This window comes from Magnolia sinica, chromosome 4, assembly GCF_029962835.1.
Source record: "Magnolia sinica isolate HGM2019 chromosome 4, MsV1, whole genome shotgun sequence".
Classification (NCBI taxonomy): Eukaryota; Viridiplantae; Streptophyta; class Magnoliopsida; order Magnoliales; family Magnoliaceae; genus Magnolia; species Magnolia sinica.
In genome coordinates this window covers 31864873-31892816 of record NC_080576.1, presented here as the reverse complement: position 1 = coordinate 31892816, position 27944 = coordinate 31864873, and the positions used below count along the sequence as shown (strand labels likewise).

General features: G+C 40.8%; 1 protein-coding gene across 2 annotated transcripts; it reads right to left on the bottom strand.

Moving 5' to 3' along the window:
- Nucleotides 1-5306: 5306 nt before the first annotated feature.
- LOC131242970 (type II inositol polyphosphate 5-phosphatase 15-like) lies at nt 5307-26649 on the bottom strand. 2 transcript variants are annotated; one of them, XM_058241986.1, is made up of 11 exons: nt 25525-26649; nt 23888-24140; nt 22517-23327; nt 9997-10121; nt 9750-9834; nt 9104-9269; nt 8973-9013; nt 8580-8853; nt 8369-8495; nt 7913-8273; nt 5307-6062 (listed from the first exon to the last, which is right to left on the bottom strand). In XM_058241986.1, exons 1-11 carry the CDS (start codon nt 26444-26446, stop codon nt 5715-5717), a joined length of 3513 nt encoding a protein of 1170 aa, XP_058097969.1. In that variant the 5' UTR covers nt 26447-26649; the 3' UTR covers nt 5307-5714. The 2 variants fall into 2 exon arrangements, with proteins under 2 accessions (XP_058097969.1, XP_058097970.1); XM_058241987.1 differs by having other exon boundaries at nt 8973-9018; nt 9112-9269.
- Nucleotides 26650-27944: the final 1295 nt, after the last annotated feature.

Below are 27944 nucleotides of genomic sequence, written 5' to 3'. Positions count from 1 at the left end.
AACTATAACGTCTCAGAAAAATCCGTACAAGGACCCGAGTACCACCTCAGGCAGAAATCACCCAGAACCAAATCCTTTAGAAATTAGGTTAGTATTAGCAAGTGCTAAACTAGAGTACTTATGAAATTAGCACTAATCACTTTAAATATGATCTGCAAGACCCAAAACGTGCAGAATCATTGACGCTACATTACCCTGAAATCTAGAATCCATCTCAAAACTTAGTTGCTCTCGGGAGCACATTGAAACTCCGTATCGGACCTGGACCGCACGTCGAAAGTCCGATTACCACGAAACTATACGGATATGACCGCATTACTGGACTTGACAACCTCCTCGGAAATCAAGTCTTAACTGTGTCTAGAAATGCACAACTTGAGCCCGGAGCGAAGAGTGTGAGAAACGTGAAAATATTTATAAATAAAATTTGAATTTGTCGCTTGCGGGCCAAATATAAGGATTCAGACTATCAAAATCTGACCCAAATATACCCTCGGATCAGGAGAAATGTCCCACGCATGTCGATGTACTTGTAGCCCTGATCGAGTGACCGTGACCGTTGAAATGAAACTGGTCCGCCATGGCTGATCTATAAATTCGATCGAAACGAAAACTCAGCCTGACCTAGATCCATGGCCAGGGAGCTTAAGTCTGACCGCACGTGGAAAAGGGGCCACCAGAAGTGCTCTGTTGAACCGGAACGGCCCATATTTGGATATAAATTAAGTATACCTTGGCCCTGAGGCCATTCCCATCAAACCTGGGCCTATATAAGGACCTCAAACCCTCTCTCCCATATTTCATACGAATTTGAGAAACCCTAGGAGAGAGAGAAGAGAAAAGAGAAGGGAAAAGAGTGAAAGTGAGAGTAAGAGTTGGAGATTCCTCCTGGGATTCGATCCCATTGCTCCTCGGCCTTAGCTACCGCATCTACATCACTAATCCGACGTTACCGACAACGTATTTGGGTAAGAAAACCTAACCCTAATCCTTTTTAGGGTTTCTGATGGTGTAGGTTATCAAATAGCTAACCTAATTTATCCTATAGGTTGCCAAATATGCCGTAGACAAAGACTTAGCTTTAAACTGAGTTCATTACAAGTCCACCGGCGAAAGGTGCGGACTATAAACGTATAGGTTATGGTTTTCAAGGCTTTCAATGTCGGTTAATGGTTTATTATTGATGTGGGTGAAATTTCACATGCCAAATGCGATGTTTGTATCGCATTTCTGATTTATATGAACTATATTGAGTTTAATGTAATCCATGTATATGTAGAAAGTATCGTATACGTATGAAGTTAGAACGAGTGCTTGCCATCATTAATTTTCGTATGTTTATGCTAGTTGTATGTGTAACAACTCCTTGGTGAAAGGATTTGTCTTAATATGTGTTATCACCAACATACATCATGTATGTTGGAATATGTAGTCTAAGTGTTTGTAGAAATGTCTGAATGAATAAATGTGTAATATATTATACTTTATATGGGCGTTGAGAAGAGATTCTCAACTATCTTAACGATGTGTATGATTTCCTCCATGCAACTTACATTCTTTGTCTACTTAACTTAGACACTACTTATGTGTGAATTCATGTTTAAGTTGAAATCCATCAAGTGCTCACATGCTTGTATGATTGAAATTGTAGATCCATTACTGTTCTGATTTGCTTGTATAAGTATCTGTTATAGTTGAATATGTTTGAAACTACGGAATAGTCTAGGCAATCGGTAACAGGTTCTGATATGGTGGCTGAGGTTGTCTCGCCACCTAGGACGTGTTCGATGAACACGAGTCGTACCTTGGTTGTCGGCAGTGGTTAGGCCACACGGAGTGCTTACGCACTTCATGTCGATTAACTCAACGTGCGCTCGTACCAGTCGAGCTCGTCAAGTAACCCGATTGACCCAATGTATGTTCACCATGTATGGACACTACTTCTTGAATCTAAGGTACCAAACTCACCAGTGAAAATCCTTTTAAATCTTAGTACCTCAATCCGCTAAGACTCATGAGCCGGGCATGGTGGTATGGGATACCGTGATCGAGCTGTTGGCCTATGCTGAGGTGACGAGCCTCCCCATAGTGACCAATGAGCAACTCAGACTCATGAGCTGAATACGGTGGTATAAGACACTATATTCGAGCTGTCGGCCTACATTGATAAGGTGACGAGCCCTTTGTAGTGACCTCGAGCGTACACTAAGACTGCGTAGAGGCGACGAGCCCTTACGTAGTAACAAGAGTACACTAGGCTTGTACTGATAACGTGACGAGCCCTTTGCAGCGACCTAGAACCGTATCATCGTATGAGATTTTACTAAGATTGACGATCCTAGAATGGATCATTGTTTGGGAATTGATATAAGGAAGATACCTTAGCTTCCCAATCCTACTGTATGAAAAGGACTAATAATAACTTGGTAATCATGCTCATGTACCGCATTACGTGTGCGTTTGGCGTAGCAGGTCAAGCACTGTGGCTGTGTTTCATGTGCGATCGTAAGATGAAGTCGCTAAGGGAGCGCAGGTGAGGGCATACATCATTATTCATATCATTCTTGCATTAATTACAGTACTTAGGGATGTTTGCTTGTATTGCGTTATCATTACTGCTTGACTGAATTGATAACATGTTAACCTTTGCTTTATTATTCTATTGAGTTAATCACTCACTCCCACATTCTGGGACGGTGTTCTGAACACCCACCAGACTCTGTCTTAGTTGCAGATGATGATGCGACTCAGGAGGCGGAGCCCAATTACTATGATGATCAGGATGAGTTCTCATATATGCAGTTCTCCGGTGGTTTCGCTTAGGCCATCCGGATCGTCGGGGCTACATGGTTTATTTTGTAGTTGAACTATTTTGAACTATTACATGTATATGATGACTCAGTGATGTATTCATACTCTAGAGACCGATCGTGATCTTTTTGGTTCATACATGTTTATGTACATTTTTCAGTCTTCCGCTTGCGTTATATGAATTGATCTGGAGTATAAATTACTGTTTTGGTATGATCTCACTCATGATTAATGCACTAACACAGACAACAGTTAATCATCATTATCTATGTTGCATAAGTGATACGTTGGAACTCGGGAGTTGGACTTATGCTCGACCCCCGATTTTCAGGGCGTTACATAAACTCAGCCTCAGTCATGACTATCTTGCATTGCATTTTCACTCTCTTGAATCGAGACATAATTTTTTACCGATTCACTAGGCAACTGCCAAAAACATATAAGGTCGACCTTAAAATTTTCCAATATCCTTATAAAAGAACTAGGCGTGGAATTTCTCTTTCATCTCTTGTGAAGTTTGGAAAAAGTTTGGCAATAAGTTAGAATACCAAGTAAAGGCCACTACGATTAAGGAATGGTCGAACAGTTGTAACTTATGATAATCATTGTTAGCCAATTCACCACATTGCATGGTAAATCGACTTTTGTGCTTTATGATCAATTGACCAGTGTCACCTATGAAGAGCGCAAAGTCTGGTCGATAATTCCTAGGCAATGAATAACTTCGGTTAATCCATTCAGGATATGGTTTATAGTACATCGGGGTAGTGATGTAGCTGATAACTTGGCTTGCCACTTTTGGGACCAGTTGCATAACCTGATTGCAGTCCAGATGTTGAGGTTCAACCACTAATGGGAAATCTAGACCTACCAGGTATTGTCCCCCGTTGTAAGGTGGATTCCTAAGGAAGGGTGCCCCCCAGGCGTTCCTTGATTTCTAACTTCATGAATAAAGTTTCTGGCCTCCTGCTCAAGTTGTCTAAATTCAAAAGGCAGGGCACATTCCATATACCCTGCGTCGAAGCAGCATACACATTCTGTTGTAGGAGAGGAATTGGCAGTACTAACGCAAAGTTTCCAACAAAATTGACCTCAACATTTTGTTGAGGTGCAATAGGTGCCCTCTCAGCAAGGATAGCCACCATTAGATTCAAGTTCTCGATCTGGCTAGCCATCCATCTATTGAAGGTGTCTGCCTAAATTCGCAATTACTTTGCTTGAGCTTGTGCTTGTTTTGCTTGAGCCCTCCCTTGCTCCGCGATATATTAGATTCCCATCTACATATCATGTAGCCCAATTGATTTCACCTCAAAAGGATCGCTCCGAGATGAGGATGTCCCCTCCTGATTTGGAGGATTAGGCATTGGGTTTGATGGTGAGCTTAAGAGTTCAAGGGCTAGCACACCTGCATTTCTTTGAGTGGAGAAGGTGTTGTGGGCTCATTAGCCCCAGAAGGGTTTCGAGTAACTAATCGGCTCATATTTCTCAAGTTGGATTAGTTGATTAAAATAGAGACACCAGTACATATACCAAATCAGGTGTCCCATCGGGCGAGCCAAAAATCGTCCCATCGGGCGAGCCAAAAATCGTTGCCTCTCAATTTCGAATTAGGTCACGTGTGATATGCACAGGCATGCAGCTCGATTCCAACCAAACAAGTTTGACCCCCAAGCACCAAGATAGGCAAATATGTCAGAGTTGACTATATATGACAGAGATATGAGGAGGTCAGCCGCCTATTCAGCCACTTGTAAGCTATTTAAGGTGATCAGGCAATTTTCGAATAGTAGGGTCCGTCCTCCAAAAATGGGTTGCACCTTACCTTCCGTGAGAAATGTCTTTTGAATACGAAAGCAAACAAAAAGGAAATACTTACAGTCAACCATGGGGAGTAACTGCAAAACTCCTTTATGAAAGAACTACTTTTATTACAATGTAAATCGTCTGGTGTATGAGCGTAGACTTGGACTACCACCTAGGATTACTGCTACTCCTAATGTAGGATTAGGCTACTGGTTACACTAAGGAACATAAAAGACAGATTATACTAAGGAAGATAAGGTTATACTAGCATAATTGAAAGATTGTTTGATTCGTTTGATTGGATTGCAATGTTACACTTTGCTTGGTTGAAATCCTCAGTTATTTGTAAAATCCAAAAGTTGACTCGATGATTCCCAAAACATGCTCTGTTCTTTTTGTCCCAAACTCAGGCCAGTGAGTAATCTCAACTTCCCACCGTGTAAAGACTGAGTCACATGTAAGATCGAGTTCCCTAGCAACTACTCAAGTTGACTCGGCCAAGTTTTGGGTCGATCTCCCAAGTTTAAGAATTATGCTTTTGACGACACAATTGATACCATTAGCTCCAACCAAACAAGCCAAAATTAACTAAAACATGCTTTTATTCCATCTCTCTACTCGGAAATTAGAAGTAGAGAAGATAAAATAATGCTCTGTAAGGATCAAACAAACAACCAAACAACAATTCCAGCTTTGAGCGTGTTATTCAGACATGCTAATCAATCACTTCAAGAATAAACCAACTATCCAACAGACCACAATTCTCACAGTTAAAATTCAGCATCACATGGGGGCAAAACAAGTAAAACGCCGCCTCTAGTCGCTGTATTTGTTATAAATTCTCACAAACAGCCCGCCCTACAAGGTATCGACTCAAAACATGGTTAAAAGAATCAGGCTAAAGAAGAAAAGAATGAACTGACAAAAAATTCGGCCTGCGGATTATGCAGTTTGATGGGAAGGGATATTTACAGGGGGGAGATGCACGAATGATGTGGTCTGATGAGATGGATGCTTTGGCATGCGATTCTCCCACATTTGCCTCTTTTTTTTTCCTGAGTGAAGCATGGATTGCTTATCTTCATGAGCTCCTTTCCCCTTCATGGACTAAGCAGGTTTCGTGAATCATCGGCCACATCTGACGAGCTTCCATGGTTTCGGGATTCGGACCTATACTGAAGGCTCAATTGGAATCTTTTAGACCCAGTTTTTGAGTCACCGCGCACAGTCTTGGATGATAAAATGTGATGCACTTGGACTAGATGACTCTTAACCTCAGTCGAGAAATTTCCTGTAACTTTCACCATCAATAAAACTTCCTTTTCTTTGCTATCTTCAGACAACCAACTTTGTCCGTCGATAATGTCTTCTAGGGTTTTGAACTCTGTGTGGTGCACAGATACCTCTGCAGTTTGGTTGGGCTTGATTACACCAGTTGCTGGAGTGACCTGTCCACCATAGGAGTTTGCAAATCAAAATGTCCTTCCAAGTAAGAATAGGAGCTAAAAGGCCAAGAAATACAGTAAGAAAACAACTTTTTTAGGTTATTTCACAGAGATAGAGAATACAAATGCTAATATACGGGATAAAGGAGTAAGAAATCAAATCTATCTACACACATGCAAATACATATACAAATGCCCTGTGTATCAGAAATATCAGTGTGCCCAAGGGAATATCAGCCATCCTTATTGTGGCCTCCACCATGGATTAGCCACTGATAGCCTTGATAGACAAGCATAACTATCCTATCAATAAACTTTTACCCATTGGAAGTGACCATGTGATTCTAGAACTGCTCAAAGGGTCAGAAAGACTAGGGTCTGGAGTTAAACAGTCAGGCCAATATTTTCATATCCTTGATGACTAATTCCAATATTAGTAACAAGGGCAGGGGATTTTGAAGGATTTCGAATGCACAGAGGGTAGGCATATAGTTTGCATACCAGGCAGGCCTCCGAGTCAACCTGGCAAGGTCATAGGCCTGGTCAGCAGATCAGTTAAACCACGCAGACCCTGGTTTGCAGGTAACTCGGCCTTGTTTCCACAGGTCAACTCTAAATTCAGCCAACTTGGCCTGGTTTTAATGAATCAGCCAAGTCGAAGAAAGTGCATTTGGTAAATTCCAGGAGGAAAAGAAGAAGATAGTAATTAACCATTAATTACTATTATTTATGACCCACCCGGTTGACTCAGGACTCGGGACTCGCTGTGTCATCTCCACCCAATAGTGACCAAGTCACGAGCCGAGTCTGGGTTTGCAAACTAGGGGTGGTTCATAAGCAAGTGCTCGAAGTGTTTGATCCCAGGTAATTAAGAAGTGGTCATTTTGTATCATCTTTCAGACTAGTGAAAATAGTGTCCATTTTCAATCAAAACTGATTGGATGGGCTTGAACAGGCTTCAAATCCAAGCTCATGTTTCACGTGAAATTGGAATTCTGCTTTCAAGTGTGTCCTAAACTATCCATACCATTAAGAATATTTATCTATAAAATTTAAAACCAAAGAACTAGTTCTCTTGTTATCTGAGATTTATAGACATTCATATTTGATGGCGATCATGAAGTGAACTGAGCATCTGAAGGTTCAAAAATCAGTATTAGAGCGTACATCTGCTGGCATCATAACTGATGCATGTCGATTGATACACACTACATATCAGTCTTATCAGTATGAATTTTGACCAATTTACTGCTTTATCCCCAATTTAAAATTATTTTTTTAAAAAAAAAAAAAAAAAACATTTAGTATCATCTTTTTACAAGACACTGATGTGTCAAGCTGTTATGATATGTATTGGCCAATATTTTGAACGTCGTATTGAAGTGATAACACAAATAATCAACTGATATGACAAAAGTAGTTATTGTAATGATATGAATGAGAAACGAACTAATAACGCATGAGGCTCTAAGACTAAATGAAAAGGCACTATGTATTGACAACCCCCACCCCACACCCCCCCCACCCCCCCCCCCCCTTTCTTTTCTGTCTTTCCGCCAATGAATAAGAGAAAGGGTTCATGTTTTTTTGTCTTTCAGGTGTGTGTCCAGACTCCAGAGAAGCAAACTCCTAAGATATTCTAAGGTGTCTTGGGGCAGGATCAATATCCATTATCTGAATGGATAACTAGTATTTCTTGTCCTTCTCTCATTAAAGCTTCCTGTTGCTAATGAATACACACACACACACACACACACGGTCCATGTGATGTGGCACCCCACGAAACACACACGCACGCGCGTGCGCGCACACACACACACGAAAGAGAAAGACAACCCACTTCGGGTAGTTACCTCCAGCCAGTGGGGAAAACCAAGGCCTCTTGAATTACACTGCTCGGAGGCAAGCCCGTCTTCCTGAATGGTGGATTGACCTTCACAAGTGATTTCATAGATAGCTTTCTCCTTTCCACATTTATTGGTAATTTGGAGAATGAAATTATCCTGGTTTTGAAGGATTATTTCATCCGTGCTAACCGAAGTTTCTGGAACAGTACATATTTCTTCAAACAACGCCCTGATTCCCTCATCTGATGAGACTACTTTGCCGAACTCTTGCCTCCTTATTGCTTCATCTACATGCGCAATGTCAATATTGAATATGCACCTAACAGGCTTGTGATCACTGTCTGTCACATCCATGCAAGCCTCATACCTGAATCAAGGGAGACAACAAGTCTCATAATGACAGAATGCAAACAAATAAAAGGACAGGGAAAAAAAAAATCTACTATATATTGATGAACTTACTGTAAAATTGAGGAAACTACTGGGCATTCTAATGTGCACTCACACAACGCTGAAGTAGAACGGTTGTCACGATATAATATTCTGTCACACCAGGCAGGAATGCGCTTCTTCTCACTGGAATCATAACCTAGAATATGATAGATATCACAATTTTAGCTTCTAGCGTTTCTGGGGAAAGTGGGAATAGACACCTTTTGTGCAAAAAGCATACCTCCCAAACCCACTTGATGTCTTTCAAACTTGTATGTCGGAGGAAACTTTATGAGCCCTTCACGCAGCCCTTGAAAGACTTTTCCAGCTTTCATTTCTGCTCTGAGTTGATCCCGTTCTCTAAGCCAGTCAAAGGATCTTTGAGACACAAAGTCCCTTGCTTCATCATAAGAAATGCCATGAAGCCGATAATTGAAATCACCAAGAAATACGACCATGTCTGCTTCGGCTAACTCGGGCCTTCCATCTTCTGAGTGGATCCCGACAGCCTGAAACTGAAGCAATAATATATAGATTATGCAAATTTGCTGATCTGAGCAGATAAGGAAAGGCTCCCGGAGATTTTAATCTTGAAAATTCAGATTTCAATATACCAACTAAAACAGCTACATACATTTGCACCACGAAGCAACTGAACAGCAGATGAACCACCAGCTGCATCAAAGGCCCAAGGGTAAGTAAGAATAAACATCAAAATAGAATACCAGAAATGCAAAAGAGAGACAAACAGTTAAAGCACCATACCAGCTGCAGGAATGAGTCCAACAGATGGACGGCTGAAGACCAATGTTCTATAAACATGATCAAAGTCAGCGTTCCGGCGGTTGACCGCTTCTAGATGTGCAGCAAAATGACAATTTACAAAGCATATCCGCCGATCATAGACTCTCAACTTCAAACCTACTGCACCCTGCTTGGACAACCTTTAACCTCATCAGTCATATTAACCGGAAGGTGACGTTGCCAACTATAAGGAGCTTAAAATGAGAGAGAGAGAGAGAGAGAGAGAGAGAGAGAGAGAGAGAGGATGACATTGCCAACTATAAGGAGCTTAAAATGAGAGAGAGAGAGAGAGAGAGAGAGAGAGAGAGAGAGAGAGATCAAAGGAATATATGCAAGAAGATATGCTATAGTGTAATATGGTCAGGACAGCAACTCATTTTCCCGAAATAACGACAGCAACTCATTTTCCTGACACAACAAGAAAAAAAGGTGGGCTTTCTAAGGAATTCACATGAAAGGATCATGTCTGAGAAGCCAAAGAAGGATATTGGCAGAGAAGTAGCAGGATCATGCCATTGAAATGCGTTTTATGACTTCACAATTTAGCGCCGCCAACAGCCTGCCTTCAAACATAGCAAACATGAATGGTGAAGAAATGCCTATATACCTTGTTACCAATTGCACGCCCGAACCCGCATGGTACTGCTGCAGCATCAACATCCCCAATAAATGGTCGAAGATTCTTTCTGGCCCTGGTAAAGGATCATCAAATCATCATGCCAGATATGGAGCATTCAACAATGATGGAAACAAAAAGAATAAAGAGGTATGAAAATATAAGGTGTTCTTCAAATGTAGATGTTGGAAAGGAAATAAGCATCTTCTGATGTCCCAACCAATGAATAACTACTTACCATGCAGATATAAGCAAACCAGCCAACTGCCTAGATCCTACACGTTCAAACGCTGTTCCTTCCTCGAGGGCCTTCCCGATAGCATCCAACCACCATTGTCCATTAGCACTCCCCTCAAGTCCTACCTACAATCAGGAGAACAGTCATAAATGCAACCAATTTACCGGAAGACAAGGACCTGGTATCCACAATAATCATGCAAATAAGATGAATTTCTGTTAAGGGGGCTATATCCACATATTGCTTGGTAAATGTAGCAGCTGCAGATCAAGTTAATGGTATTATAAAATCAAGAGTTTCATGATAGAAGAATGGTTCTGTAATATAATTCAGAAGAACATCATATTCCATGAATTCAAGGTCTATTTTATCTGAATATCAATATTCCAATGGAACCCTATCATAGAGTCATTTGATAATTATTGTTATAGTGGAAGTGTATATAATAATTGGTGCACAGATACTTTCTACTATAGGGAAAACAGGTAAATATTCCACATGCAAGAGTCACAGAATATAGCTGTATCTAATCCTTAAAATGTACTGCCTCCTCCAGCAATGGTAATCAATGGAACAAAAAACTCAAGCAAGAAAGGCACATTGGCTTGATTTTGCAGATATTGATGAGCCAATTGCACAGTTGCACTCAATTAACGCTGTGTGCAGAATCAGCCACAATTTAAATCTGATTTCATCTTCCTAAGACTTGATACTTCAGTATCCAACACTGCAAAACAGATAGTCTCCAGAAAGGTGACCAACTACAGTGATAACTCAAATTGATAAAGTCTTCTCAGCGGCAAACCTTCATGGTGATGCAGAAACAGCATGCGGGACAAATCAAAATTGGCAGATGTTCAATTTGATGAGATTTGAGTCGCTGTTGTTGCAACTAAACGATAGATACCTTCATTTGGAGGAATTCAAGTTGTTCCTTCAATAACCAATGTCAGAGCAAGGAAAGCTCTCTTCTTGATCTCTTTCTTCTCCTCTTTCTTATTTTCTTTCACCTGCTACATTGCCGTTCTACAGTACTGTGCTACATATTCTTGGAGGTTTGGTTTGAGAGTCAGCATGGTCTACAGTACTGTGATTTGCTTCTTTGAGGGGTCTTGTGGATGCTTCCGATTTTGTGATGTGTTGCCGATTGCTGAGTTTCTCCTTGTTCATTTTCTAAATAAGATTCTGGTGCTTTTTTTCTCTTTCTTTTTTTTTTCTTTTTTTTTTTTGCCAGTTTTCTCCAAAAATCAGGTTGTTGCAGACAAGTTTTGATGAAATCCCAGGTTTGGACAATTCTTCTTCAAAGTTTCTTCGAATTTTCTCATTTAAAAATAAAATTTAAAAATAAAATAAAAAAAAAATAAAAGCTGGTTCGTATGATCTAGGGTTTGCTGGAATTTTCTGTTAAGACAGATTTTTCTTCTTTTTTTTTCTTTTTTTGCATCGATAAGGGTTTGCTGGAATTTCCTATTAGGACTGATTTTTTGGGTGATTCTTGCCCTAATTTCAAGCAACCTATTTGAGGATAGCAATCATGCCATTAAGCCTATTGTTAGCCTTTCTTTTGGCCGCAAGATCCCCTTTTTTTGTGGTTGGGTTTGGACATTCGTTGGAATTATTTTAGGACATTTGTTCTTTTTGTTATTGCTAGTTATAGCATTGATTTGGTTTTCTCCTAATTGTTTGAGATCGTATATGGCTTCATCATCCACATCTGAGACTGTAGATCCCATCAACTCTATATTGGAGTGGTTAGTTGTTCATTTTGAGAACATTAGCTTGCAAATTACAACACAAACTGAAATCTAGCAATTATCTTCAGTGATCTAAAGCAATTGAGATATTTGTTGGAGGCAAACAGAAGAAAAGATATATAGATGGTAGTATATCAGAACCCCTTAGAACTGATCCCTCATATGCTGATTTGAAATCAAACAATTTGTTAGTTATGTCCTAGCTCTTAAACTCTATGGAAACAGAAGTTAGTGAATGTCTCTTTTTGTTATCCACTGCACAAGAGATTTGGTTAATGGCTTGTGAATTATTTGCTGATCAGAACAATATAGCCCACACTTATAATATTTACCAAGAGATTAGTCATTTGCAACAGGAGGAGAGATCCATGTCTGATTATTATGCCAAGATGCATGGTTTGTGGCAGGAACTATCTTTTCTGGATGATCTTCACTTTTTATGTTCTATAGATGCAGAGGCATATAAAAGAAGCATTGAGAAGAAATTGATCTTTTCAGTTATTGGCAGGTCTTAATACTGAAGTCGAACATATTCGCGCCCAGATTCTTGGATCGCCATCTTTACCATCACTTAGCAGTGTGTATGCCCTACTATCACATGCTGAGAATCATTGGACGACTATGGATCACCTGTGGTTAGGGGTGTACACAAACCGAGCTAGCTCGGTTAGCTCGCTCGACTCGACTCGAAAAAGCTCGATTCGACTCGGTTTGAAGCTGAGTTCAAGCCGAGTCGAGCTGATTTTTTGAACTCAAAAATGAGTCCGAGCCGAGTTCGAGCAGGCCCCAGCTCGACTCGACTCGGATCGAATCCAGCTCGAATCGAACTCAGATCAAACCAGTTCGGTGACTCGGTTACTTTGCCATTGATGTTGCTCGCCAATTGTTTGATAAAATGACTAAACGAAGTGTGGCTGGTGGCAAGGAAGGTATGTACATGAAACAAATACCCTTTTTTTTTCTTTTTGGTTTTTCTTGGTTTTTATGTTGCTTAGAAGGTGTTTGATAAAATACCTGTAAAACCATTGCTTCTGTTTCACATACAGAAGGTGTTTGTGAAAATGCCTCAATGGCGAACTCGGCTCGATCTTGGCTCGAACTCGGCCCGAGCTGCTGACTGAACCGAGCCAAGGTGGCCAGTCAGGCTCAAGGACCAAGCTGAGCCGAGTTCGAGCTGAGGTCAGCCAGTGGCCAAGCCGAGTCGAGCTGAGGCCAGCTCGACTCGATGTACACCCCTACCTGTGGTTGAGAAATCAACTTTAGTGACAGGGTTTAGAAACTTTGATAATACCGATGCTAGACGTGGATAAGGTACAAGAAGAGGTGGCCATGATGGTGGTAGAGGTCATAATCGTGGTCCTAGAATGGATCGACCATGTGCTCATTGTGGCAAACATGGATATATTGTGGACTATTGTTGGGTTCTTCATGGTTGTCCTCAAGGTCGAGCAGCCAATTCTGTCGCCTTTGATAGGAGGGATTCTCGATCTATTGTTGGGGACACAATATCTTACACACGCATGCACCTACATCATCCAAGTGAAATCATTTCCTTAACAGTTATTTATCATTTACAGCTACATGGTCTATGACAGAAATACATCTACTATCCATCATTCAGCTTAATAGATGGAACTGGTTGCATATTGAAAGTCAGGAAGTCTATACAAGTTCCTCATATTTTTAGTGCGTCTTGGGAATGAGGGAAGATTGCAAATCATCATCCTCGCACCTAACAACTAGAAGAATCACAAATAGGAGTGGAGTCAACATCAATTTAAAACACACTAATGATTTGATATCTAACTTCTATTATTTTCTTTTAATTGACAGTACCTGACAATTTGATTCTTGGCAAAACAAGTTCCACATGTACAGCAATATACATACATATACACATCTATGTACACACGTGTGAAGACTCGTTCAAGGTATTTTGTATCGATAACAGCAGCAATATCGGTCACCACCATTAATAATACTAGTATTGGTTGATTTTTTTTTCTTTGTCAAACAATTATGAAAAATATTTTTAAAATTCCAAATAATCTAAATATTCCAAATATGTATTTATTTTTATTTTTTTAAAACATGTTTATGGTGGTGTAACATTCCACTCTTTGGTGAGAGTAATGTATCGAGCTGATGAAACCTAACAATGTGGGATCGATTGCAAAACTTCTATATTTAATTTTCTAGTTATATAATATCAATGATACATTTATTAGAATCAATGAAATACCAAAACATCTCACATTTGTAGGTTTCACCATTATGTAAAATATTGGTATGCTACATACCTCACAACTCTCGCATACATTTCATTTCAACATTTAGACTCGAGAGAGTTCTGTGTCCTATCATGTAATTCCTATACCTAACAATTTGATATAATTTCCCCCAATAAATCTTAAGAAAAAATTGAAATAAAGTTTGGATAAAGTGTCGTCTATTTGGGGCCAATTTGGCAAACCACTCGATGCCTCACTTAGCCTAAAATTCATGCAATCTATTGGCACTTATCTGCTAATGAATCGGTCGACATTCATTGGACGGTGAAGAATGAAAAATATCAAATGGTCCTATTCTTAAAAAAAATTTAAAAATTAAAAATTAAAAAAGTGCTTGCAAATTAACAGTTAAAATATTTCAAATGATTTGATTTTAGGATTGTGACTTAGCAACAACTGTCTCATAATTTAATTGGTTATTTTTTAGTTAATATATGCCTTGTGTACAATTTTTTTTAGGGCCCAAATTAGGTGAGGCAAGGTAATAGCTAGTGGGTGAGGCCTGAACGTGGGGCCCACCTCGATGTATGTGTTGTATATCGATGTTGTCCACCCATTTTTCCAATTCATTTTAGGGCATGGTCCTAAAAATGAGGCAGAACCAAATCTCATATGGACCACACAGTAGGGATTAAATTCCAGCATTAAAAACATTTTGAGACAACAAAAGTTTTGGATCAAGCTGCTATTTGTGTTTTCCTTTCATCCAGGTCTATGTGACCTCATCAACAAGTTGGATGGCAAATAAATATTGCAGTGGGTCCTAGGAAGTTTTTAATGGTGGGCATTCAATCCCTATAGTGTGGTCCGCTTAAGATTTGAATCTGCTTCATTTTATGAACCATGTCCTAAAACAAACTGGGAAAACTGATGGATGGTGTGGATATACAACACATACATCAAGGTGGGCCCATGGTTGAGGAAACAGTGCAAGTGCACTTAGCGCCATAGCCACCAAAGTATTTGAAAAAAAAAAAAAAAAACTTTTAATGCTTGGTTGTGAAAGGGCCACTTCACCACTCCTGTTTAAAGGTGGGGGGGGGGGGGGGGAGGCTCTGAAACGATAGAGAGGGAGAGAAGGCAGAAGGGCAGCAACAACAAACATAGAAGAAGAAGAGGAAGCAGGGCAACAACAAACACAGAAGAAGAAGAGGAAGAAGGGCAGCACCTGTCGCAGAAGAAGAAGAAAACGTGTATGATTTTTTTGTTCCCGTTTTCTTTGAGGGTTACCATGCATGACAACCCTAGACGATTCTTACAGAAATCGTACAGCCGTTACACTATGTAAGGGCCTTTATGGTTAGAAAATCCTCCCCTGCCCCATTTCGCCCTTGTATTGTGTAACAGTTGCAGTTGTTACTGATACGGTTGCGCCATACACTACGTAACCATTTTGGTATACCTTGGATGGTTCTCTATACTATAAGGATAGGGAAGCTCCCTACCATCTAGTAACTAAACTAACATTTTGACATCCTTCAGATCAATAGATTGGAGGGTCAATGCATCAAATGCAATTAGTCTTGGACTAGATTGAATGGATGGTGAAGATCGATTTATTGGAGCATCCATGTGTATGAATGCAAGTACACTCTCCCCACCATTTTTATGATGAAAGGTGCTCAAGTTGTCAGTATTGCTACAAGTTTCGCTGACCGGAGATAAAGATATTATATCATTATCGCCGATAACCGAAAATGTTGGGAAAAGGGGGAAAAGATGGGGAAAATGGTGGAATTTTTCAGTGAAACTTCATGACATGTCTAAATACACATATTTACGTATTTAGGAATAAAAATTTTGCAAAAAAGAATGCATTACATAATAAGTTTTCATTTAACGGAGCCCAAAAAGCATGTGTTGCCATAAGAAATCACTCCAATAGTAACCGAATACCTGATATGCTATGGTTAATCAGTCTAATTTTGTGCAAAGTTTCATGGTATCGTATGAAATTTGATGCAATAAAACAGATATTCATAAAACGAGATTTACTCAATAAGTTGGATAGGTATATAGTGCAATGAATGTGACTCAATAATCTATATTGAGAATCCATTTCTTCTGGTGTCATCATTCAGTTCAAAAGATCAAACTGGTTAATGATCCTGAACATCGCATTACAAGCACTAAAATAAACGAATGAAATGAAAAGCAGCAGTCCTGATTTTCTTTTTTCTTCATCACTGTCTAACGGACCACATTCAGCTGGAAAAATTTATTAAGTACAATGGTCGATCAAGGTGGCTTTTGGTTCATGACCAATACACAATAGGATTATCAGATGGACCAACAGGAAACAGTGATGATTGACCATTAAAAACCTTGTGGGCCACAAAAGTTTTTGGATCAAGCTAGTATTTGTATGGTCACTTCATCCAGGTCTTTGTGACCTCATAAACAAGATGTATGGAAAATAAGCATTATAGAAACATTAAAGTGGGCCCTAAGAAGTTTTTAATGGGGAAACATTCAACCGCCATTGTTTCTTCTAGTATAGTCCACTTGAGATTTGGATTTGCTTCATTTTTTGGGCTCATGCCCTAAATGGATCTATTAAAATGGATGGATGTTGTGGATGTACAATTCATACATCAACGTGGGCCCTACGGTAAGGGCCACACTATATTGGGTGAGGCCAAGTCCACACCTAATCAGCTCCCGTCAGTGGATCCCTAAATATGAGGCCTGCCGTGATGTATTTACCTTACATCCGCTCTCCATCCGTTTTTACAACTCATTTTTGGGCATGATAAAAAAAAAAAAAAATGATGCAAATCAAAATCTCAGGTGGACCGCAAAGCACATTAGATCATAGTGGGCCCACAAAGCATCGACAAGGTGTAGTCGAGTCGACCGTGACTCATACATCACACATTCATCGTCCCCCACTTCGGAAGCCATTTTGGGAAGACCTGAAAGAGAGTTCCGAATCCTCAAATTCTCTTAAAAATCTACCAAATATTCACAAATCTAAGCAAATTCTTTGTCCAAATCGACATTCTTCTTCAAATCTACCATCCATTCAAAGAAGAAGAAAAAAAAAAAAAAATGAAAATGGAGGTTTTTTAAGAACAATGGCCCGTCGATCGATCGATTAAGCCACTTCTGAATTCTGAATCCTCTTCTACAGGTACTGAAAACCACTCCCTTACATAGATATGAAAGATTTTTACTTTTTTTTTTTCGTATTAACGAACTCTCCAAAACTCCCTATGCGAATTTATCGTTGACAACTGTTTTTATTGGCGAAAACGAAAAACTCTCCAAACAATCGCCAACAATTGGAAGAGATACGAAAATAGGGGATATTATCGACAATTATTATCAATTTTTCGCGGACAATTTGAACACAGGGTGAGAGGAAGTTTTTAATAAATTTGAGTAGATATGATGCTTTATTATGGTAGTCCATGTAGATGGGCATAACATACAGTGAGAGCAAAAGCTGAAAGTAGTGTTACCCCCAAGTCAGATGTGGGCATGTGCAGATCAAATGATATTTAGTTGGTTGGAGATTGCCAGCAGTTTTTTCAGCAAAAAAAAAAAAATCAGATTTCAGCAGTTTTTCAGCCAAAGAAAAAAAATCAGATTTAAGAAGTTTTTCCAGCCAAAAAAATCTGTTTAAAAAAAATCAGATCTTCTATTCCATCCCTCTCCCTTCATTTTCAAAAAAAAAAATAAAAAATCAGCCCTTCTTCAAAAAAAATCAGATTGTTTGGGTCCTCTTGAGGCTTAGTAAAACCAAGTCGTCTAACCCATAAAGCTTGTTCAAATGGCCAGCACAATCCAGCCACAGGTTCCTAAGTTGTCTAAGGACAGCTATGAAAAGTGGTGCATCCAAATGAAAGCGTTGTTCGGGTCGCAAGAACTATGGGAGATCATCACCGATGGTTATGTAGAACCCACTATGGAGGAAGAAGCCGCCTTCACCAACGAAGAAAATACCGCTCTCAAAAATCAAAGGAAGAAAGACAACAAGGCTTTGTTCCTCCTCTATCAAGGGTTGGATGAATCAACCTTTGAAAAGATTGTTGAAGCAACATCAAGCAAGCAAGCTTGGGATACCCTTGGCACCATCTTCAAGGGTGTTGATCGAGTAAAGCGGGTTCGCCTTCAAACACTAAGAACCGATTTCGAAGCGGCGCACATGAAAGAAGATGAAAGTATCTCTGACTACTTCTCACGTCTAATTGTTATTATTAACAATTTAAAAAGAAATGGTGAAAAAGTTGAAGACATACGTGTCATGGAAAAAGCCTTGGAATCTCTCACAACCAAGTTTGAGCATGTGGTTGTGGCGATCAAAGAATCAAAGGACTTGGAAAACTGTCCATTGAAGAACTGATGGGATCGTTGCAAGTGCATGAGCAACGAATGCAAAAGAATGCTGGTTCAATGCTTGAACATGCCTTAGAGTCTAAGTTGACTCTAAATGAACAAAAGAATGGCCATACACAACGAGGCAGTCGTGGCATTAGCAATCATGCAAGAGGCAGAGGGCGTGGATATCATCCAAGCCATCAACAAAATCAACAAAAGTTTACCAGTTTCCGTGGAAGAGGAAATGGTAGAGGTCGGTTCATACATAGTCGTGGAAACACAAAGAACGTTCAATGCCACAATTGCAAGAAATTCGGCCATTATGCCTCTGAGTGTTGGAGCAAAGTGAATCAAGATGAACGATCCAACTATGCTGAAGCATCACACCATGAACAAGAAGACTCCACACTCCTCCTCGCACAAGAAAAGGCATGTGAATGGCCAGATGTGTGGTATCTCAACACGGGTGCAAGCAACCACATGAGTGGTAACAAAGAACTGTTCGTGGAACTCACAAAAGGAGTTCGTGGCAACGTGATAGCAACTCATCAAAGGTACCCGTGATAGGTAAAAGAAAAGTTAAAATCTATCATAAGAATGGTGAGCCAAATTGCATCTTTAATGTGTATTATGTACCAAACATGAAAAATAACATTCTCATTATCGGCCAACTCCTTGAGAAGGGGTATGTCATACACATGGAGAACTATTCTCTCTCTATAAGAGATGCTCACAGAAGACTTGTGGCTCTAATCCAAATGGCGACGAATCGCATGTTTCCACTCCATATTAACACAAAGGCTGAGAAGTGTCTCTATGGAATCGTGAAGAATGATTCATGGAGATGACATCTTTGCTTTGGGCATCTCCATTTCAATGGCCTTAAACTCTTAGCCTCATCAAGCATGGTGCATGGCTTGCCGGCTATTGAAGCTCCAGAACATGTGTGAGGCGTGCACACTCGGCAAGCAACAAAGGAACTCCTTTCCAAGTAGAGTGTCTAGAAGAGCAAAGGAACCACTTCAGTTGGTTCACACTGATATTTGCCGACCACTTGAAACACCCTCCCTTGGAGGTAATAAATACTTTATTACCTTCATTGATGATTTCACCGAAGACTTTGGGTGTATTGCATCAAAGAAAAATCTTCCGCTTTCACTATCTTTAAAATTTTCAAAGCTCGTGTTAAAGTTAAAAGTGGTCACAAAATTAAAGTACTCAAATCTGACAAAGGTGGAGAGTACACCTCAAATGCATTTCGAGATTTTTGCAGGGAACAAGGCATCAAGCAGCAACACACTGCAGCCTACACGCCACAACAAAATGGTATTGCGGAATGGAAGAACCGCACCATCCTCGACATGACGAGGACCATGATAAAGGAGAAAGGCCTGCCAAAGAGCTTCTGGGCAGAGACAGTTGCATGTACTACCTACCTGCTCAATCGGTGTCCAACCAACAACGTCAGAAACATGACAGCATAGGAGGCATAGAATGGCTACAAACCGAGCGTGGCGCACTTAAAGATCTTTGGGCGTGTTGCCTACGCTCAAGTTTCAGAAGTAAGAAGAAGAAAGCTTGATGATCGGGGCGAAAAATGCATCTTCATTGGCTACAGTAAAGGATCTAACGCCTACAAGCTCTACAATCCACTAACCAATAAAGTAGTGGTGAGTAGAGATGTGGTCTTTAGTGAGGAAGAAGCTTGAAAATTGAACGATGAAGAATCGACCAAAGATATTCTAGTCGAAACAGAAGAACATGAAAAAAAGCATGACCGTCAAGAGCAAACGCCCGCAACACCTTCTTCGGCCGCATCATCAGTACACAGAAGTCCACGAGTACATTCTATCACTCCTGAAAGCACTCCATCAAGTCAAAATTCGGCCAGCTCGTCATCACCCATGGCACCTATAAAAATGAAAAGCTCAAGCAACATCTATGAGCAAACTGAAGAGGTCAATCTTTTCTGCCTGTATGCAGATCATGATCATCTGACGTTTCAGGAGGCCATAAAAGAAGAATGTTGGAGAATCGCTATGAAAGAAGAAATTTATGCCATTGAGAAAAATGACACATGGGAGCTGACTACGCTTCCTAATGGCCAGAAAACTATTGGCGTCAAATGGATGTACAAGATCAAGCGAAATGTTGATCGTGAGATCAATCGCTACAAGGCAAGGCTCGTAGCAAAGGGCTGCAAACAGAAGTACGGGGTGGACTATGAAGAAGTCTTCGCTCCTGTTGCTCGCCTTGACACTGTGAGAATGATTATCTCCCTTGCAGCCCATCACAGTTAGATGATCTACCAACTAGATGTGAAATCTGCATTTTTGAATGGAATTCTTGAAAAAAATGTCTATGTTGACCAGCCTGAAGGCTTTCTTATGCAAGGGGAGGAACACAAGGTGTATCGACTGAAGAAAGCCCTCTATGGGTTGAAACAAGCTCCACGTGCTTGGAATGCACACATCGACAACTATTTTCTAGAATACGGCTTCGCCCAATGTCCATATGAGCATGCAGTTTACATCAAGAAGAATGCTCATGGTGATATGCTTATAGCATGCCTGTATGTTGATGATTTGCTGTTTACAGGAAACAGCCAACCGATGTTTGATGAATTCAAGAAGGCCATGTTTAAGGAGTTCGAGATGACCGACGGAGGTCTGATGTCCTTTTTTCTGGGCATTAAAGTGAAGCAACAACATGGTGGCATCTACATATCTCAGAAGAAGTATGCCAAGGAATTACTTGAAAAGTTCAAGATGGCCGATTGCAATACCGTAAACACGCCTGTAGCAACGGGCTTAAAACTGACAAAGGATGGAGAAGGAAGAAGCATTAACTCGACTATGTTCAAGAGTCTGATTGGAAGCCTAAGGTACCTCACAATCACAAGGCCGGATATCGTATACAGTGTTGGGCTTCTAAGTAGGTACATGGAAGCACCAAAAGAATCACACTAGCTAGCCGCAAAAAGAATCCTCAGGTACGTCAAAGGAACAATGGAATTTGGTATTTTCTATACATACGATGATGAAGCAATAATGTATGGATATTCAGATAGTGATTGAGGAGGCGACCAAGATGAAAGAAAGAGCACCACTGGTTATGTATTCTATCTCAGAACGACTGCTTTCACATGGAATTCGAAGAAGCAGAGTGTGGTCGCCCTGTCCACATGTGAAGCAGAGTACGTGGCAACATCGTCCACTGTCTGTGAGGGAATTTGGTTAAGAAACCTGCTAAATGAGCTGAAGCATCTGCAGGAAGAATCCACAGTCATATATGTGGATAATAAGTCGGTAATCGAGCTACCCAAAAATCCGGTGCAGCATGGAAGAAGCAAACATATTGATACCCGATATCATTTTCTGAGAGATCATATAAAGCAGAAAATGATATAATTAGAGTATTGTCATACTACGGAACAGTTGGCGGATATTTTCACAAAGGCATTGCCAACAAATGCATTCAAACGACTAAGAACGATGCTCGGAATGAAGCCAGCATTTGTTGTGATTGTTCATCTTCCAAAGCATAGCAACACTTCCCATGGAGCTGTTTTGGAAGATGAAGTGCTCTGTGTATTTTCTAGGAATATTAAGTGTTAGAAGCTCCTAGTAGGGGCAGTTTTGTCTTTTCACCTTATATTCAAATGCCTATAAATTGGCATCTTGTGTATCCGATTGAAGAAAGCAATGCAGGTGAAGAAGCAACAGTGAGTGAATAGCAAGTAAGAAAAAATAGCAAGTGTGAGAAGTAAGTGTGCAGCAGCTACACTAAAGTATCAAAAAAAAAAAAAAAAAATCAGTTTGAAAGAAAATTTCTGGTTTCTTTCCTCTCTTTCTTCCTCCTAAAAATCAGATTTTTTAAGTTGTGCAGAGGCTTTGTAAAGCCCAGAAAAATTCTGTTTTCTTGAAGTCAAGAAAAGATCTGGCTTATACAGCCAACAGTTACTATATCAGCTTATTCATAATCAAAATGGTGAGCAAATGACAGTGTGAGGTGATATAGAATTTAGATGGGCATGTCCAGATCAAATGAGATTTAGTTCTAAAGTTAGATGTTACTATATCAGCTGATTCATAATAAAAATGGTGAGCAAATGACAGTGTGAGGTGATTTAGAATTTAGAGTAAAACTTACAGTTTCTTTTGCAGCTGCCATTGCAAGAAAACCAGCACCCATCTCCACTTCCTGCAACCCAGCAACAATGACCCCAACCTCTGATGCTTCAGTACCCAGCCATGATCTAAGTGAGTCAGGTAAGGCTCTTTCTTGTCCAACATTCCAAGTGCCTACTAATATTTTCAAATTCTCATGTTTTGCATATAGCAGATCTTTACTGGACAAATCCGATCGCAAAATGTTGTCGATAGGCCCTGGAGCAGTCAGACTCCATCCACGGATGCCACCATGATTAGCCAATGTAAAAATATAGCCAGCCCCAACTGCCATCTTTATAACTGGACTGCCGTGAGCAACCCATGCTGCAATAAGATTGCCCTCAAGATCCAATATTTGGATGGTGCCATTTACATAGCCTACCCATAATCTTGCCCCGAAAGTACAAAAACATTGCACTGAAAATGAATGATGATGGAACTCCTGTTGCCGAGTGCCGTTTCCGTCCCATTGAATGATTGCTCCATTTGCACATCCAGTCCAGATCGTACCATCTGCTGACATGATCAGTGCTTCGGTTCTCAACTTATCTTCAACAAAATTTCCCTTGGCTGCTACTCGACGGACAGCATCAGCTGCTCCCATTAGAGCATGACGTGAACGTTGAAAGAAACTCATGGAACTTTGAGGCTTCTCTTTCTTTGATGTGGAAACAGGCTTTACCTTCACCTCTTCCTCAGCTGATGGATCCTGCACTGATGAGGCTTCAACACGATTCTCAATCTGGCCATCTGAGCCAAATACTTTCAAAAGTTCCTTTGTACGAGCATCCCTGTGGATTGCATCAAATTCTACATTCTTTTAGGATGATTCAGATGAGGTGCCAGAAGAAATAAACTTATTCTTTACTTTGTTGAAAGAGGCAAGCAGCCATTTAATATGATAACCCCATCTTTCATGAAGTTCCATAAAGCATGCAGGAAAAAATATCTGCTGTAACAGCAGCACATGCTTATGATGCTCAGGACCTTGATTTGGTGGGTCGCCCATTTTGATAGGTGAGAACCAAAAGGTAAGGTGATCAGATTCTAGTAGACCTCAGTCGCCTGAAAAGTAATGGTTTAAAAAAGAAAGAAAGAAAAAGAGCTACAATCCACATTCAACAGGCAAAATTCAAAACATGGATGGTCTGTTGTCCAATTGCAACAAGTTTTCACCATGGCTCCTCCATTTGGTGACCCCACCATATCAGTAGTCCCAATCAACATGCAGGTGTGTGTATAGTGGAGACATGAGGTGATAAAACAACTAAGCATTAATCATGATAGATAGCATCTCTCATGTGGAAAGAAATAATATTAATCTTAGAGAGGAAGACTCATGAAGACGTACCACAGTGCAAAGTAAAGGTGGCCACCACTCCACACCTTTCCTCTACAATTATCAGATAACAAATATTTTATATCTATAGGAGGTATGGAACACACACCACCCACAGTGACCTGGCTCTTGAGGTCAATGTATGATCTCTCCACCAATAAAGCAGCCATATGTCTTTCTTCTGTCACCAGAGAGAGAAACTTCTCCACAGATTCCCAAGGCCAGACCCTAATAATAGCATTTTCAGAACCTGACCACAGATCACCTGGAACCAACAAGTATCCAAACAAAAGAAATCGAAGGTGAAAATGAATTGCTTCACACAAAATAACTAAAGGATGCAACTCTACCTTACATGATTAAATTGTAATGCAAACACAAGTTCAAACTGCAGAATTAGTTCAAACTGCAGAATTGCTTCACACAAAATAGCAAAAGGATGCAACTCTACCTTACATGATTAAATTGTAATGCAAACACAAGTTCAAACTGCAGAACAAAAATAGTTGTAGCTCATAAGTAATGAATAAGTGGTCATGACAAACATATGTATCAAAGATAACATGGGCTTAAGACATTCTGCATCTTGTACACATTCTTCACAGAAAAATGAATAATAAGAGAAACTGAATGGAAAAATAGCAATACAAGTGCAGGCAGATCAGGGTCCTCACTCATGCCTCGGTGGTAGACTCACAAGAGTTTCAACACGAGGTCATGGGTTAAGTACCCATTGTGGTGAAATCCCACCATGGTGTGTGTGGGGTGTGAGTGCGGAAGATCACATGTCAAAAGCAAAACACTGAATAGAAAATTAGCAATACAAGTGCAGGGACATCACATGTCAAAAGCGAAAGACTGAATATAACGATCATGTCAAAAGTGTTGGCAGTACATACATTCTTCTAGATACCAGCAATATAAGAGCAAGAAATACATACTTCTCAATTGTGAGGATAACTCAAATCCACCAAACTAGGCAAATAAATTTCTTTTTTACACACACGCATCTGCACCCACACCACATGGTCACTCAGATCCCTGGTCTCAGTGTTGAAACAAAGTCTGTTTACCACTGAGCCAAGGAGTCTGGACCTAACCAGGCAAATAATTTAACTGATTTTGAGGTTGTCCTTTCGCCATAACTTTGAGGATGAGATTTCTACGGGCGTAGATGAATAGTGTAGCGGGTTATGTTCATTCTTATAATTGCATATCAAACAATGCAATTAGACAACCAAATCGGGGAGCCGAAACATGAAAACTAGCGGCCTACTCAAATCAACCACACAAATAAGACGAGCCAATTCACTTACCTGATCCGATGGTGACGATAGTATGCCGACACACACGACCTTAAGCAAGCACAGGAGTTAAGTATAGAGAAGGACCACAATCTCAAACAATTGTAGCCCACCTGATAAGTGTATCAGTCTGACTTTTCAGCCAGAGCATGGTCACAATGTCAATGGTTAGGAGGATCTTGCAACAATTATACTTTGGCTAGTGGGCCTCAAAGCCCGCAAGGGAAATTAAACATTATTCATGAAAAATCCAAACAACATTAAGATGAATTAGCGAATTCAAAAAATTAAGCATCTTGGAATGATACCAAAATTTCCAAGAAAAAGAAGCGCAAGAATTCTTACCATAGGATGAGATTGTGAGAGACAGAACTGGGCCACGGTGCGCGTGCCATGCTAGCCCTTCCCTGAAATGGCTACCGTCCAAATTCTGCTCCATCTTCCATGACCGTATCTTTCCGTCTCTGTGCCCACTCCAAACCAACCTATTCCTCAGATCGGAAATCAAGCACAGTGTCGGTGACGTATGCACCGACTCGTGGAATGGTGCAGTCTCCTCGTCCCCTTTCAACCCAGCCCGCCCGCCAAACTTCTTATAAATTTCCGAGTAGCACCAGAACCTCAACCCCGACTCCATTCCCGCCCAGATCTGCTGGTCCGTGCAGACGATCATCCTCAGGAAAGCCCCCACCTGCGTCTCCCGCAGTGGATGGGGCCGCAGCTCCAGCGCGGGTGGGCGGGCCGGGTGCATTGCAGCACGCACGGGGACCTTGAAGATCCCGCTGCCACCGCCAGCACCAATGTATTCAGGCAGGATCCGCTGCAAGGTGGTGCTCCCCTCATCTTCTGACCCGTCGGACATGCTCTGGTCGAGGAACTGGCTCATGAATTCAGGGCCGTCGGCGATGGAGGCGACATGGCTGCGGTCGTCGTCGGATGAGGAATCGTAAAGGGGTTCAGAGACGAGGTTGCGGGAGATGCGAGAATCGTCGAGGCTGTGCTTGCGGACGGTGTTGCGCTTGACCATAATCTCGTGGCGGGATGTGGTGGGGGCCAGCTGCTGGCTGTAGGAGTGGTGGGGCTTGTTGCGTCGTGGGGGGTGGGCCGCCATGAGGACGGCCAGGCATTCTCCATCATCGTCGTCGTTGTCGCCGTTGTCCATGTCATTTTTGTTGTTGTTGTTGTTGTTGTTGTTGTTGTTGTTGCTGTTGTTGCTGTTGTTGTTGTTGTTGGATTCGACGGTGGAGATTGCAGGGCGGTCATCCATCAGAGATAGAGATCTGGTTTTTGCTTTGGGAGGAGGGTAAAAATGGGACAAGAATAAGAAAAATAAAGATAGAAATGCATCTTTGAGAATGCGATCCGATTCAGGGGCTGCTCTCCTCCGAAGAGTGAGGCGCGTTATGCTGAGCGGGTGCGGATGGAATGAATTGCGTTTTCCAGAAGACGAAGGGCAGTGTTGGATTTACGAATTTACGTTTTTGCCATTCCAGTGTTTCCTTGATGGAGACGGATTGGCTACTCCCCCTGACACCATCCCCGTGGCTGGTGGTCGGTGCTCTATGGGTCCCACCATGATGTATTTGTTTCATCCATTACGTTCATCCATTTTTAAAGAGCATTTTATGGTTTTTCATGTGCATTTATAGAGATATCAATCTCAAGTGGACCACACCACAGGAAAACAATAATAATTGGATATCCACCATTAAAATCCTCCCAAGGCCCAATGTACTGTTTATTTGAAATCCAATCTGTTGATTAGGTCATAAATACCCATATTGAGGGAAAAAATAAACATCAGCTTGATCCAAAACTTTCATGGCCCCTAAAACATTTGTAATGGTCAACATTCATTCAACACTGTTTCCTGTAATGCGGTCCACTTGAGATTTCGATATACCTCAATTTTTCTCTAATAACATAAAATGATCTATAAACATATATGGACAGCATGGATGAAACACATACATCATGCTGGGGCCCACAGAGCACCGACCATCAGCCATTGGCTGGTGGCAGGGGGAGTAGCCAATCCGTTTCCTCATTGGATGAGGTCTGCTAGAATGCATCTCGACGTATGGATATATCATATGTCGGGACTATAGACGTTGATTCTGGAACCACATTCAATGATCTGAACTGTTGATATGACGTAAAAAATGGTGTGAATATGGTTTATTTAAGAAAATATTAGTGTAGGAAAATCATAGACTTTGGGAATCAATGGACCATATTTAATTCACAAATTTAAATAATATTCAGATGTGAGTTTCGTCATTTTGTATCTTCCATCGACAGATAAAACCCATCTTGTCAAATCTAAAGATTTGGATCCCTGAAAATGGCCCCAGATCCAACGGCTATAGTTCCTGCATCCCATACGTTGGGATGTATACTAGCAAACCCCGCTATTTGATACTCCAGCAGGGTAGCATGCTTGATACACGGTCACTCCGAAATTGTATACGTAGCATACGGTAACTCCAGATAAACCACCTAAATTTTGGAACCATCTGCGTCTGACTCAGAATTCCAACATATCTTTTAAACAGTCTAAACCGCTGATTCGGGGAACACTGGTTTGCCGAAGCAGGACCGCCTGATTTTTTTCCTCTCAACCGTCCAATAGAGGTCAACCAATCCGATAGCTATGTAGTCAACTAAGTGCCAAGGTGTGGTTTATGATACATCTAAACTGGGAACATAATTTATACGGTTCATTTTAACTACTTTATAAGCCATGTTTACAATCTCTCAAAACC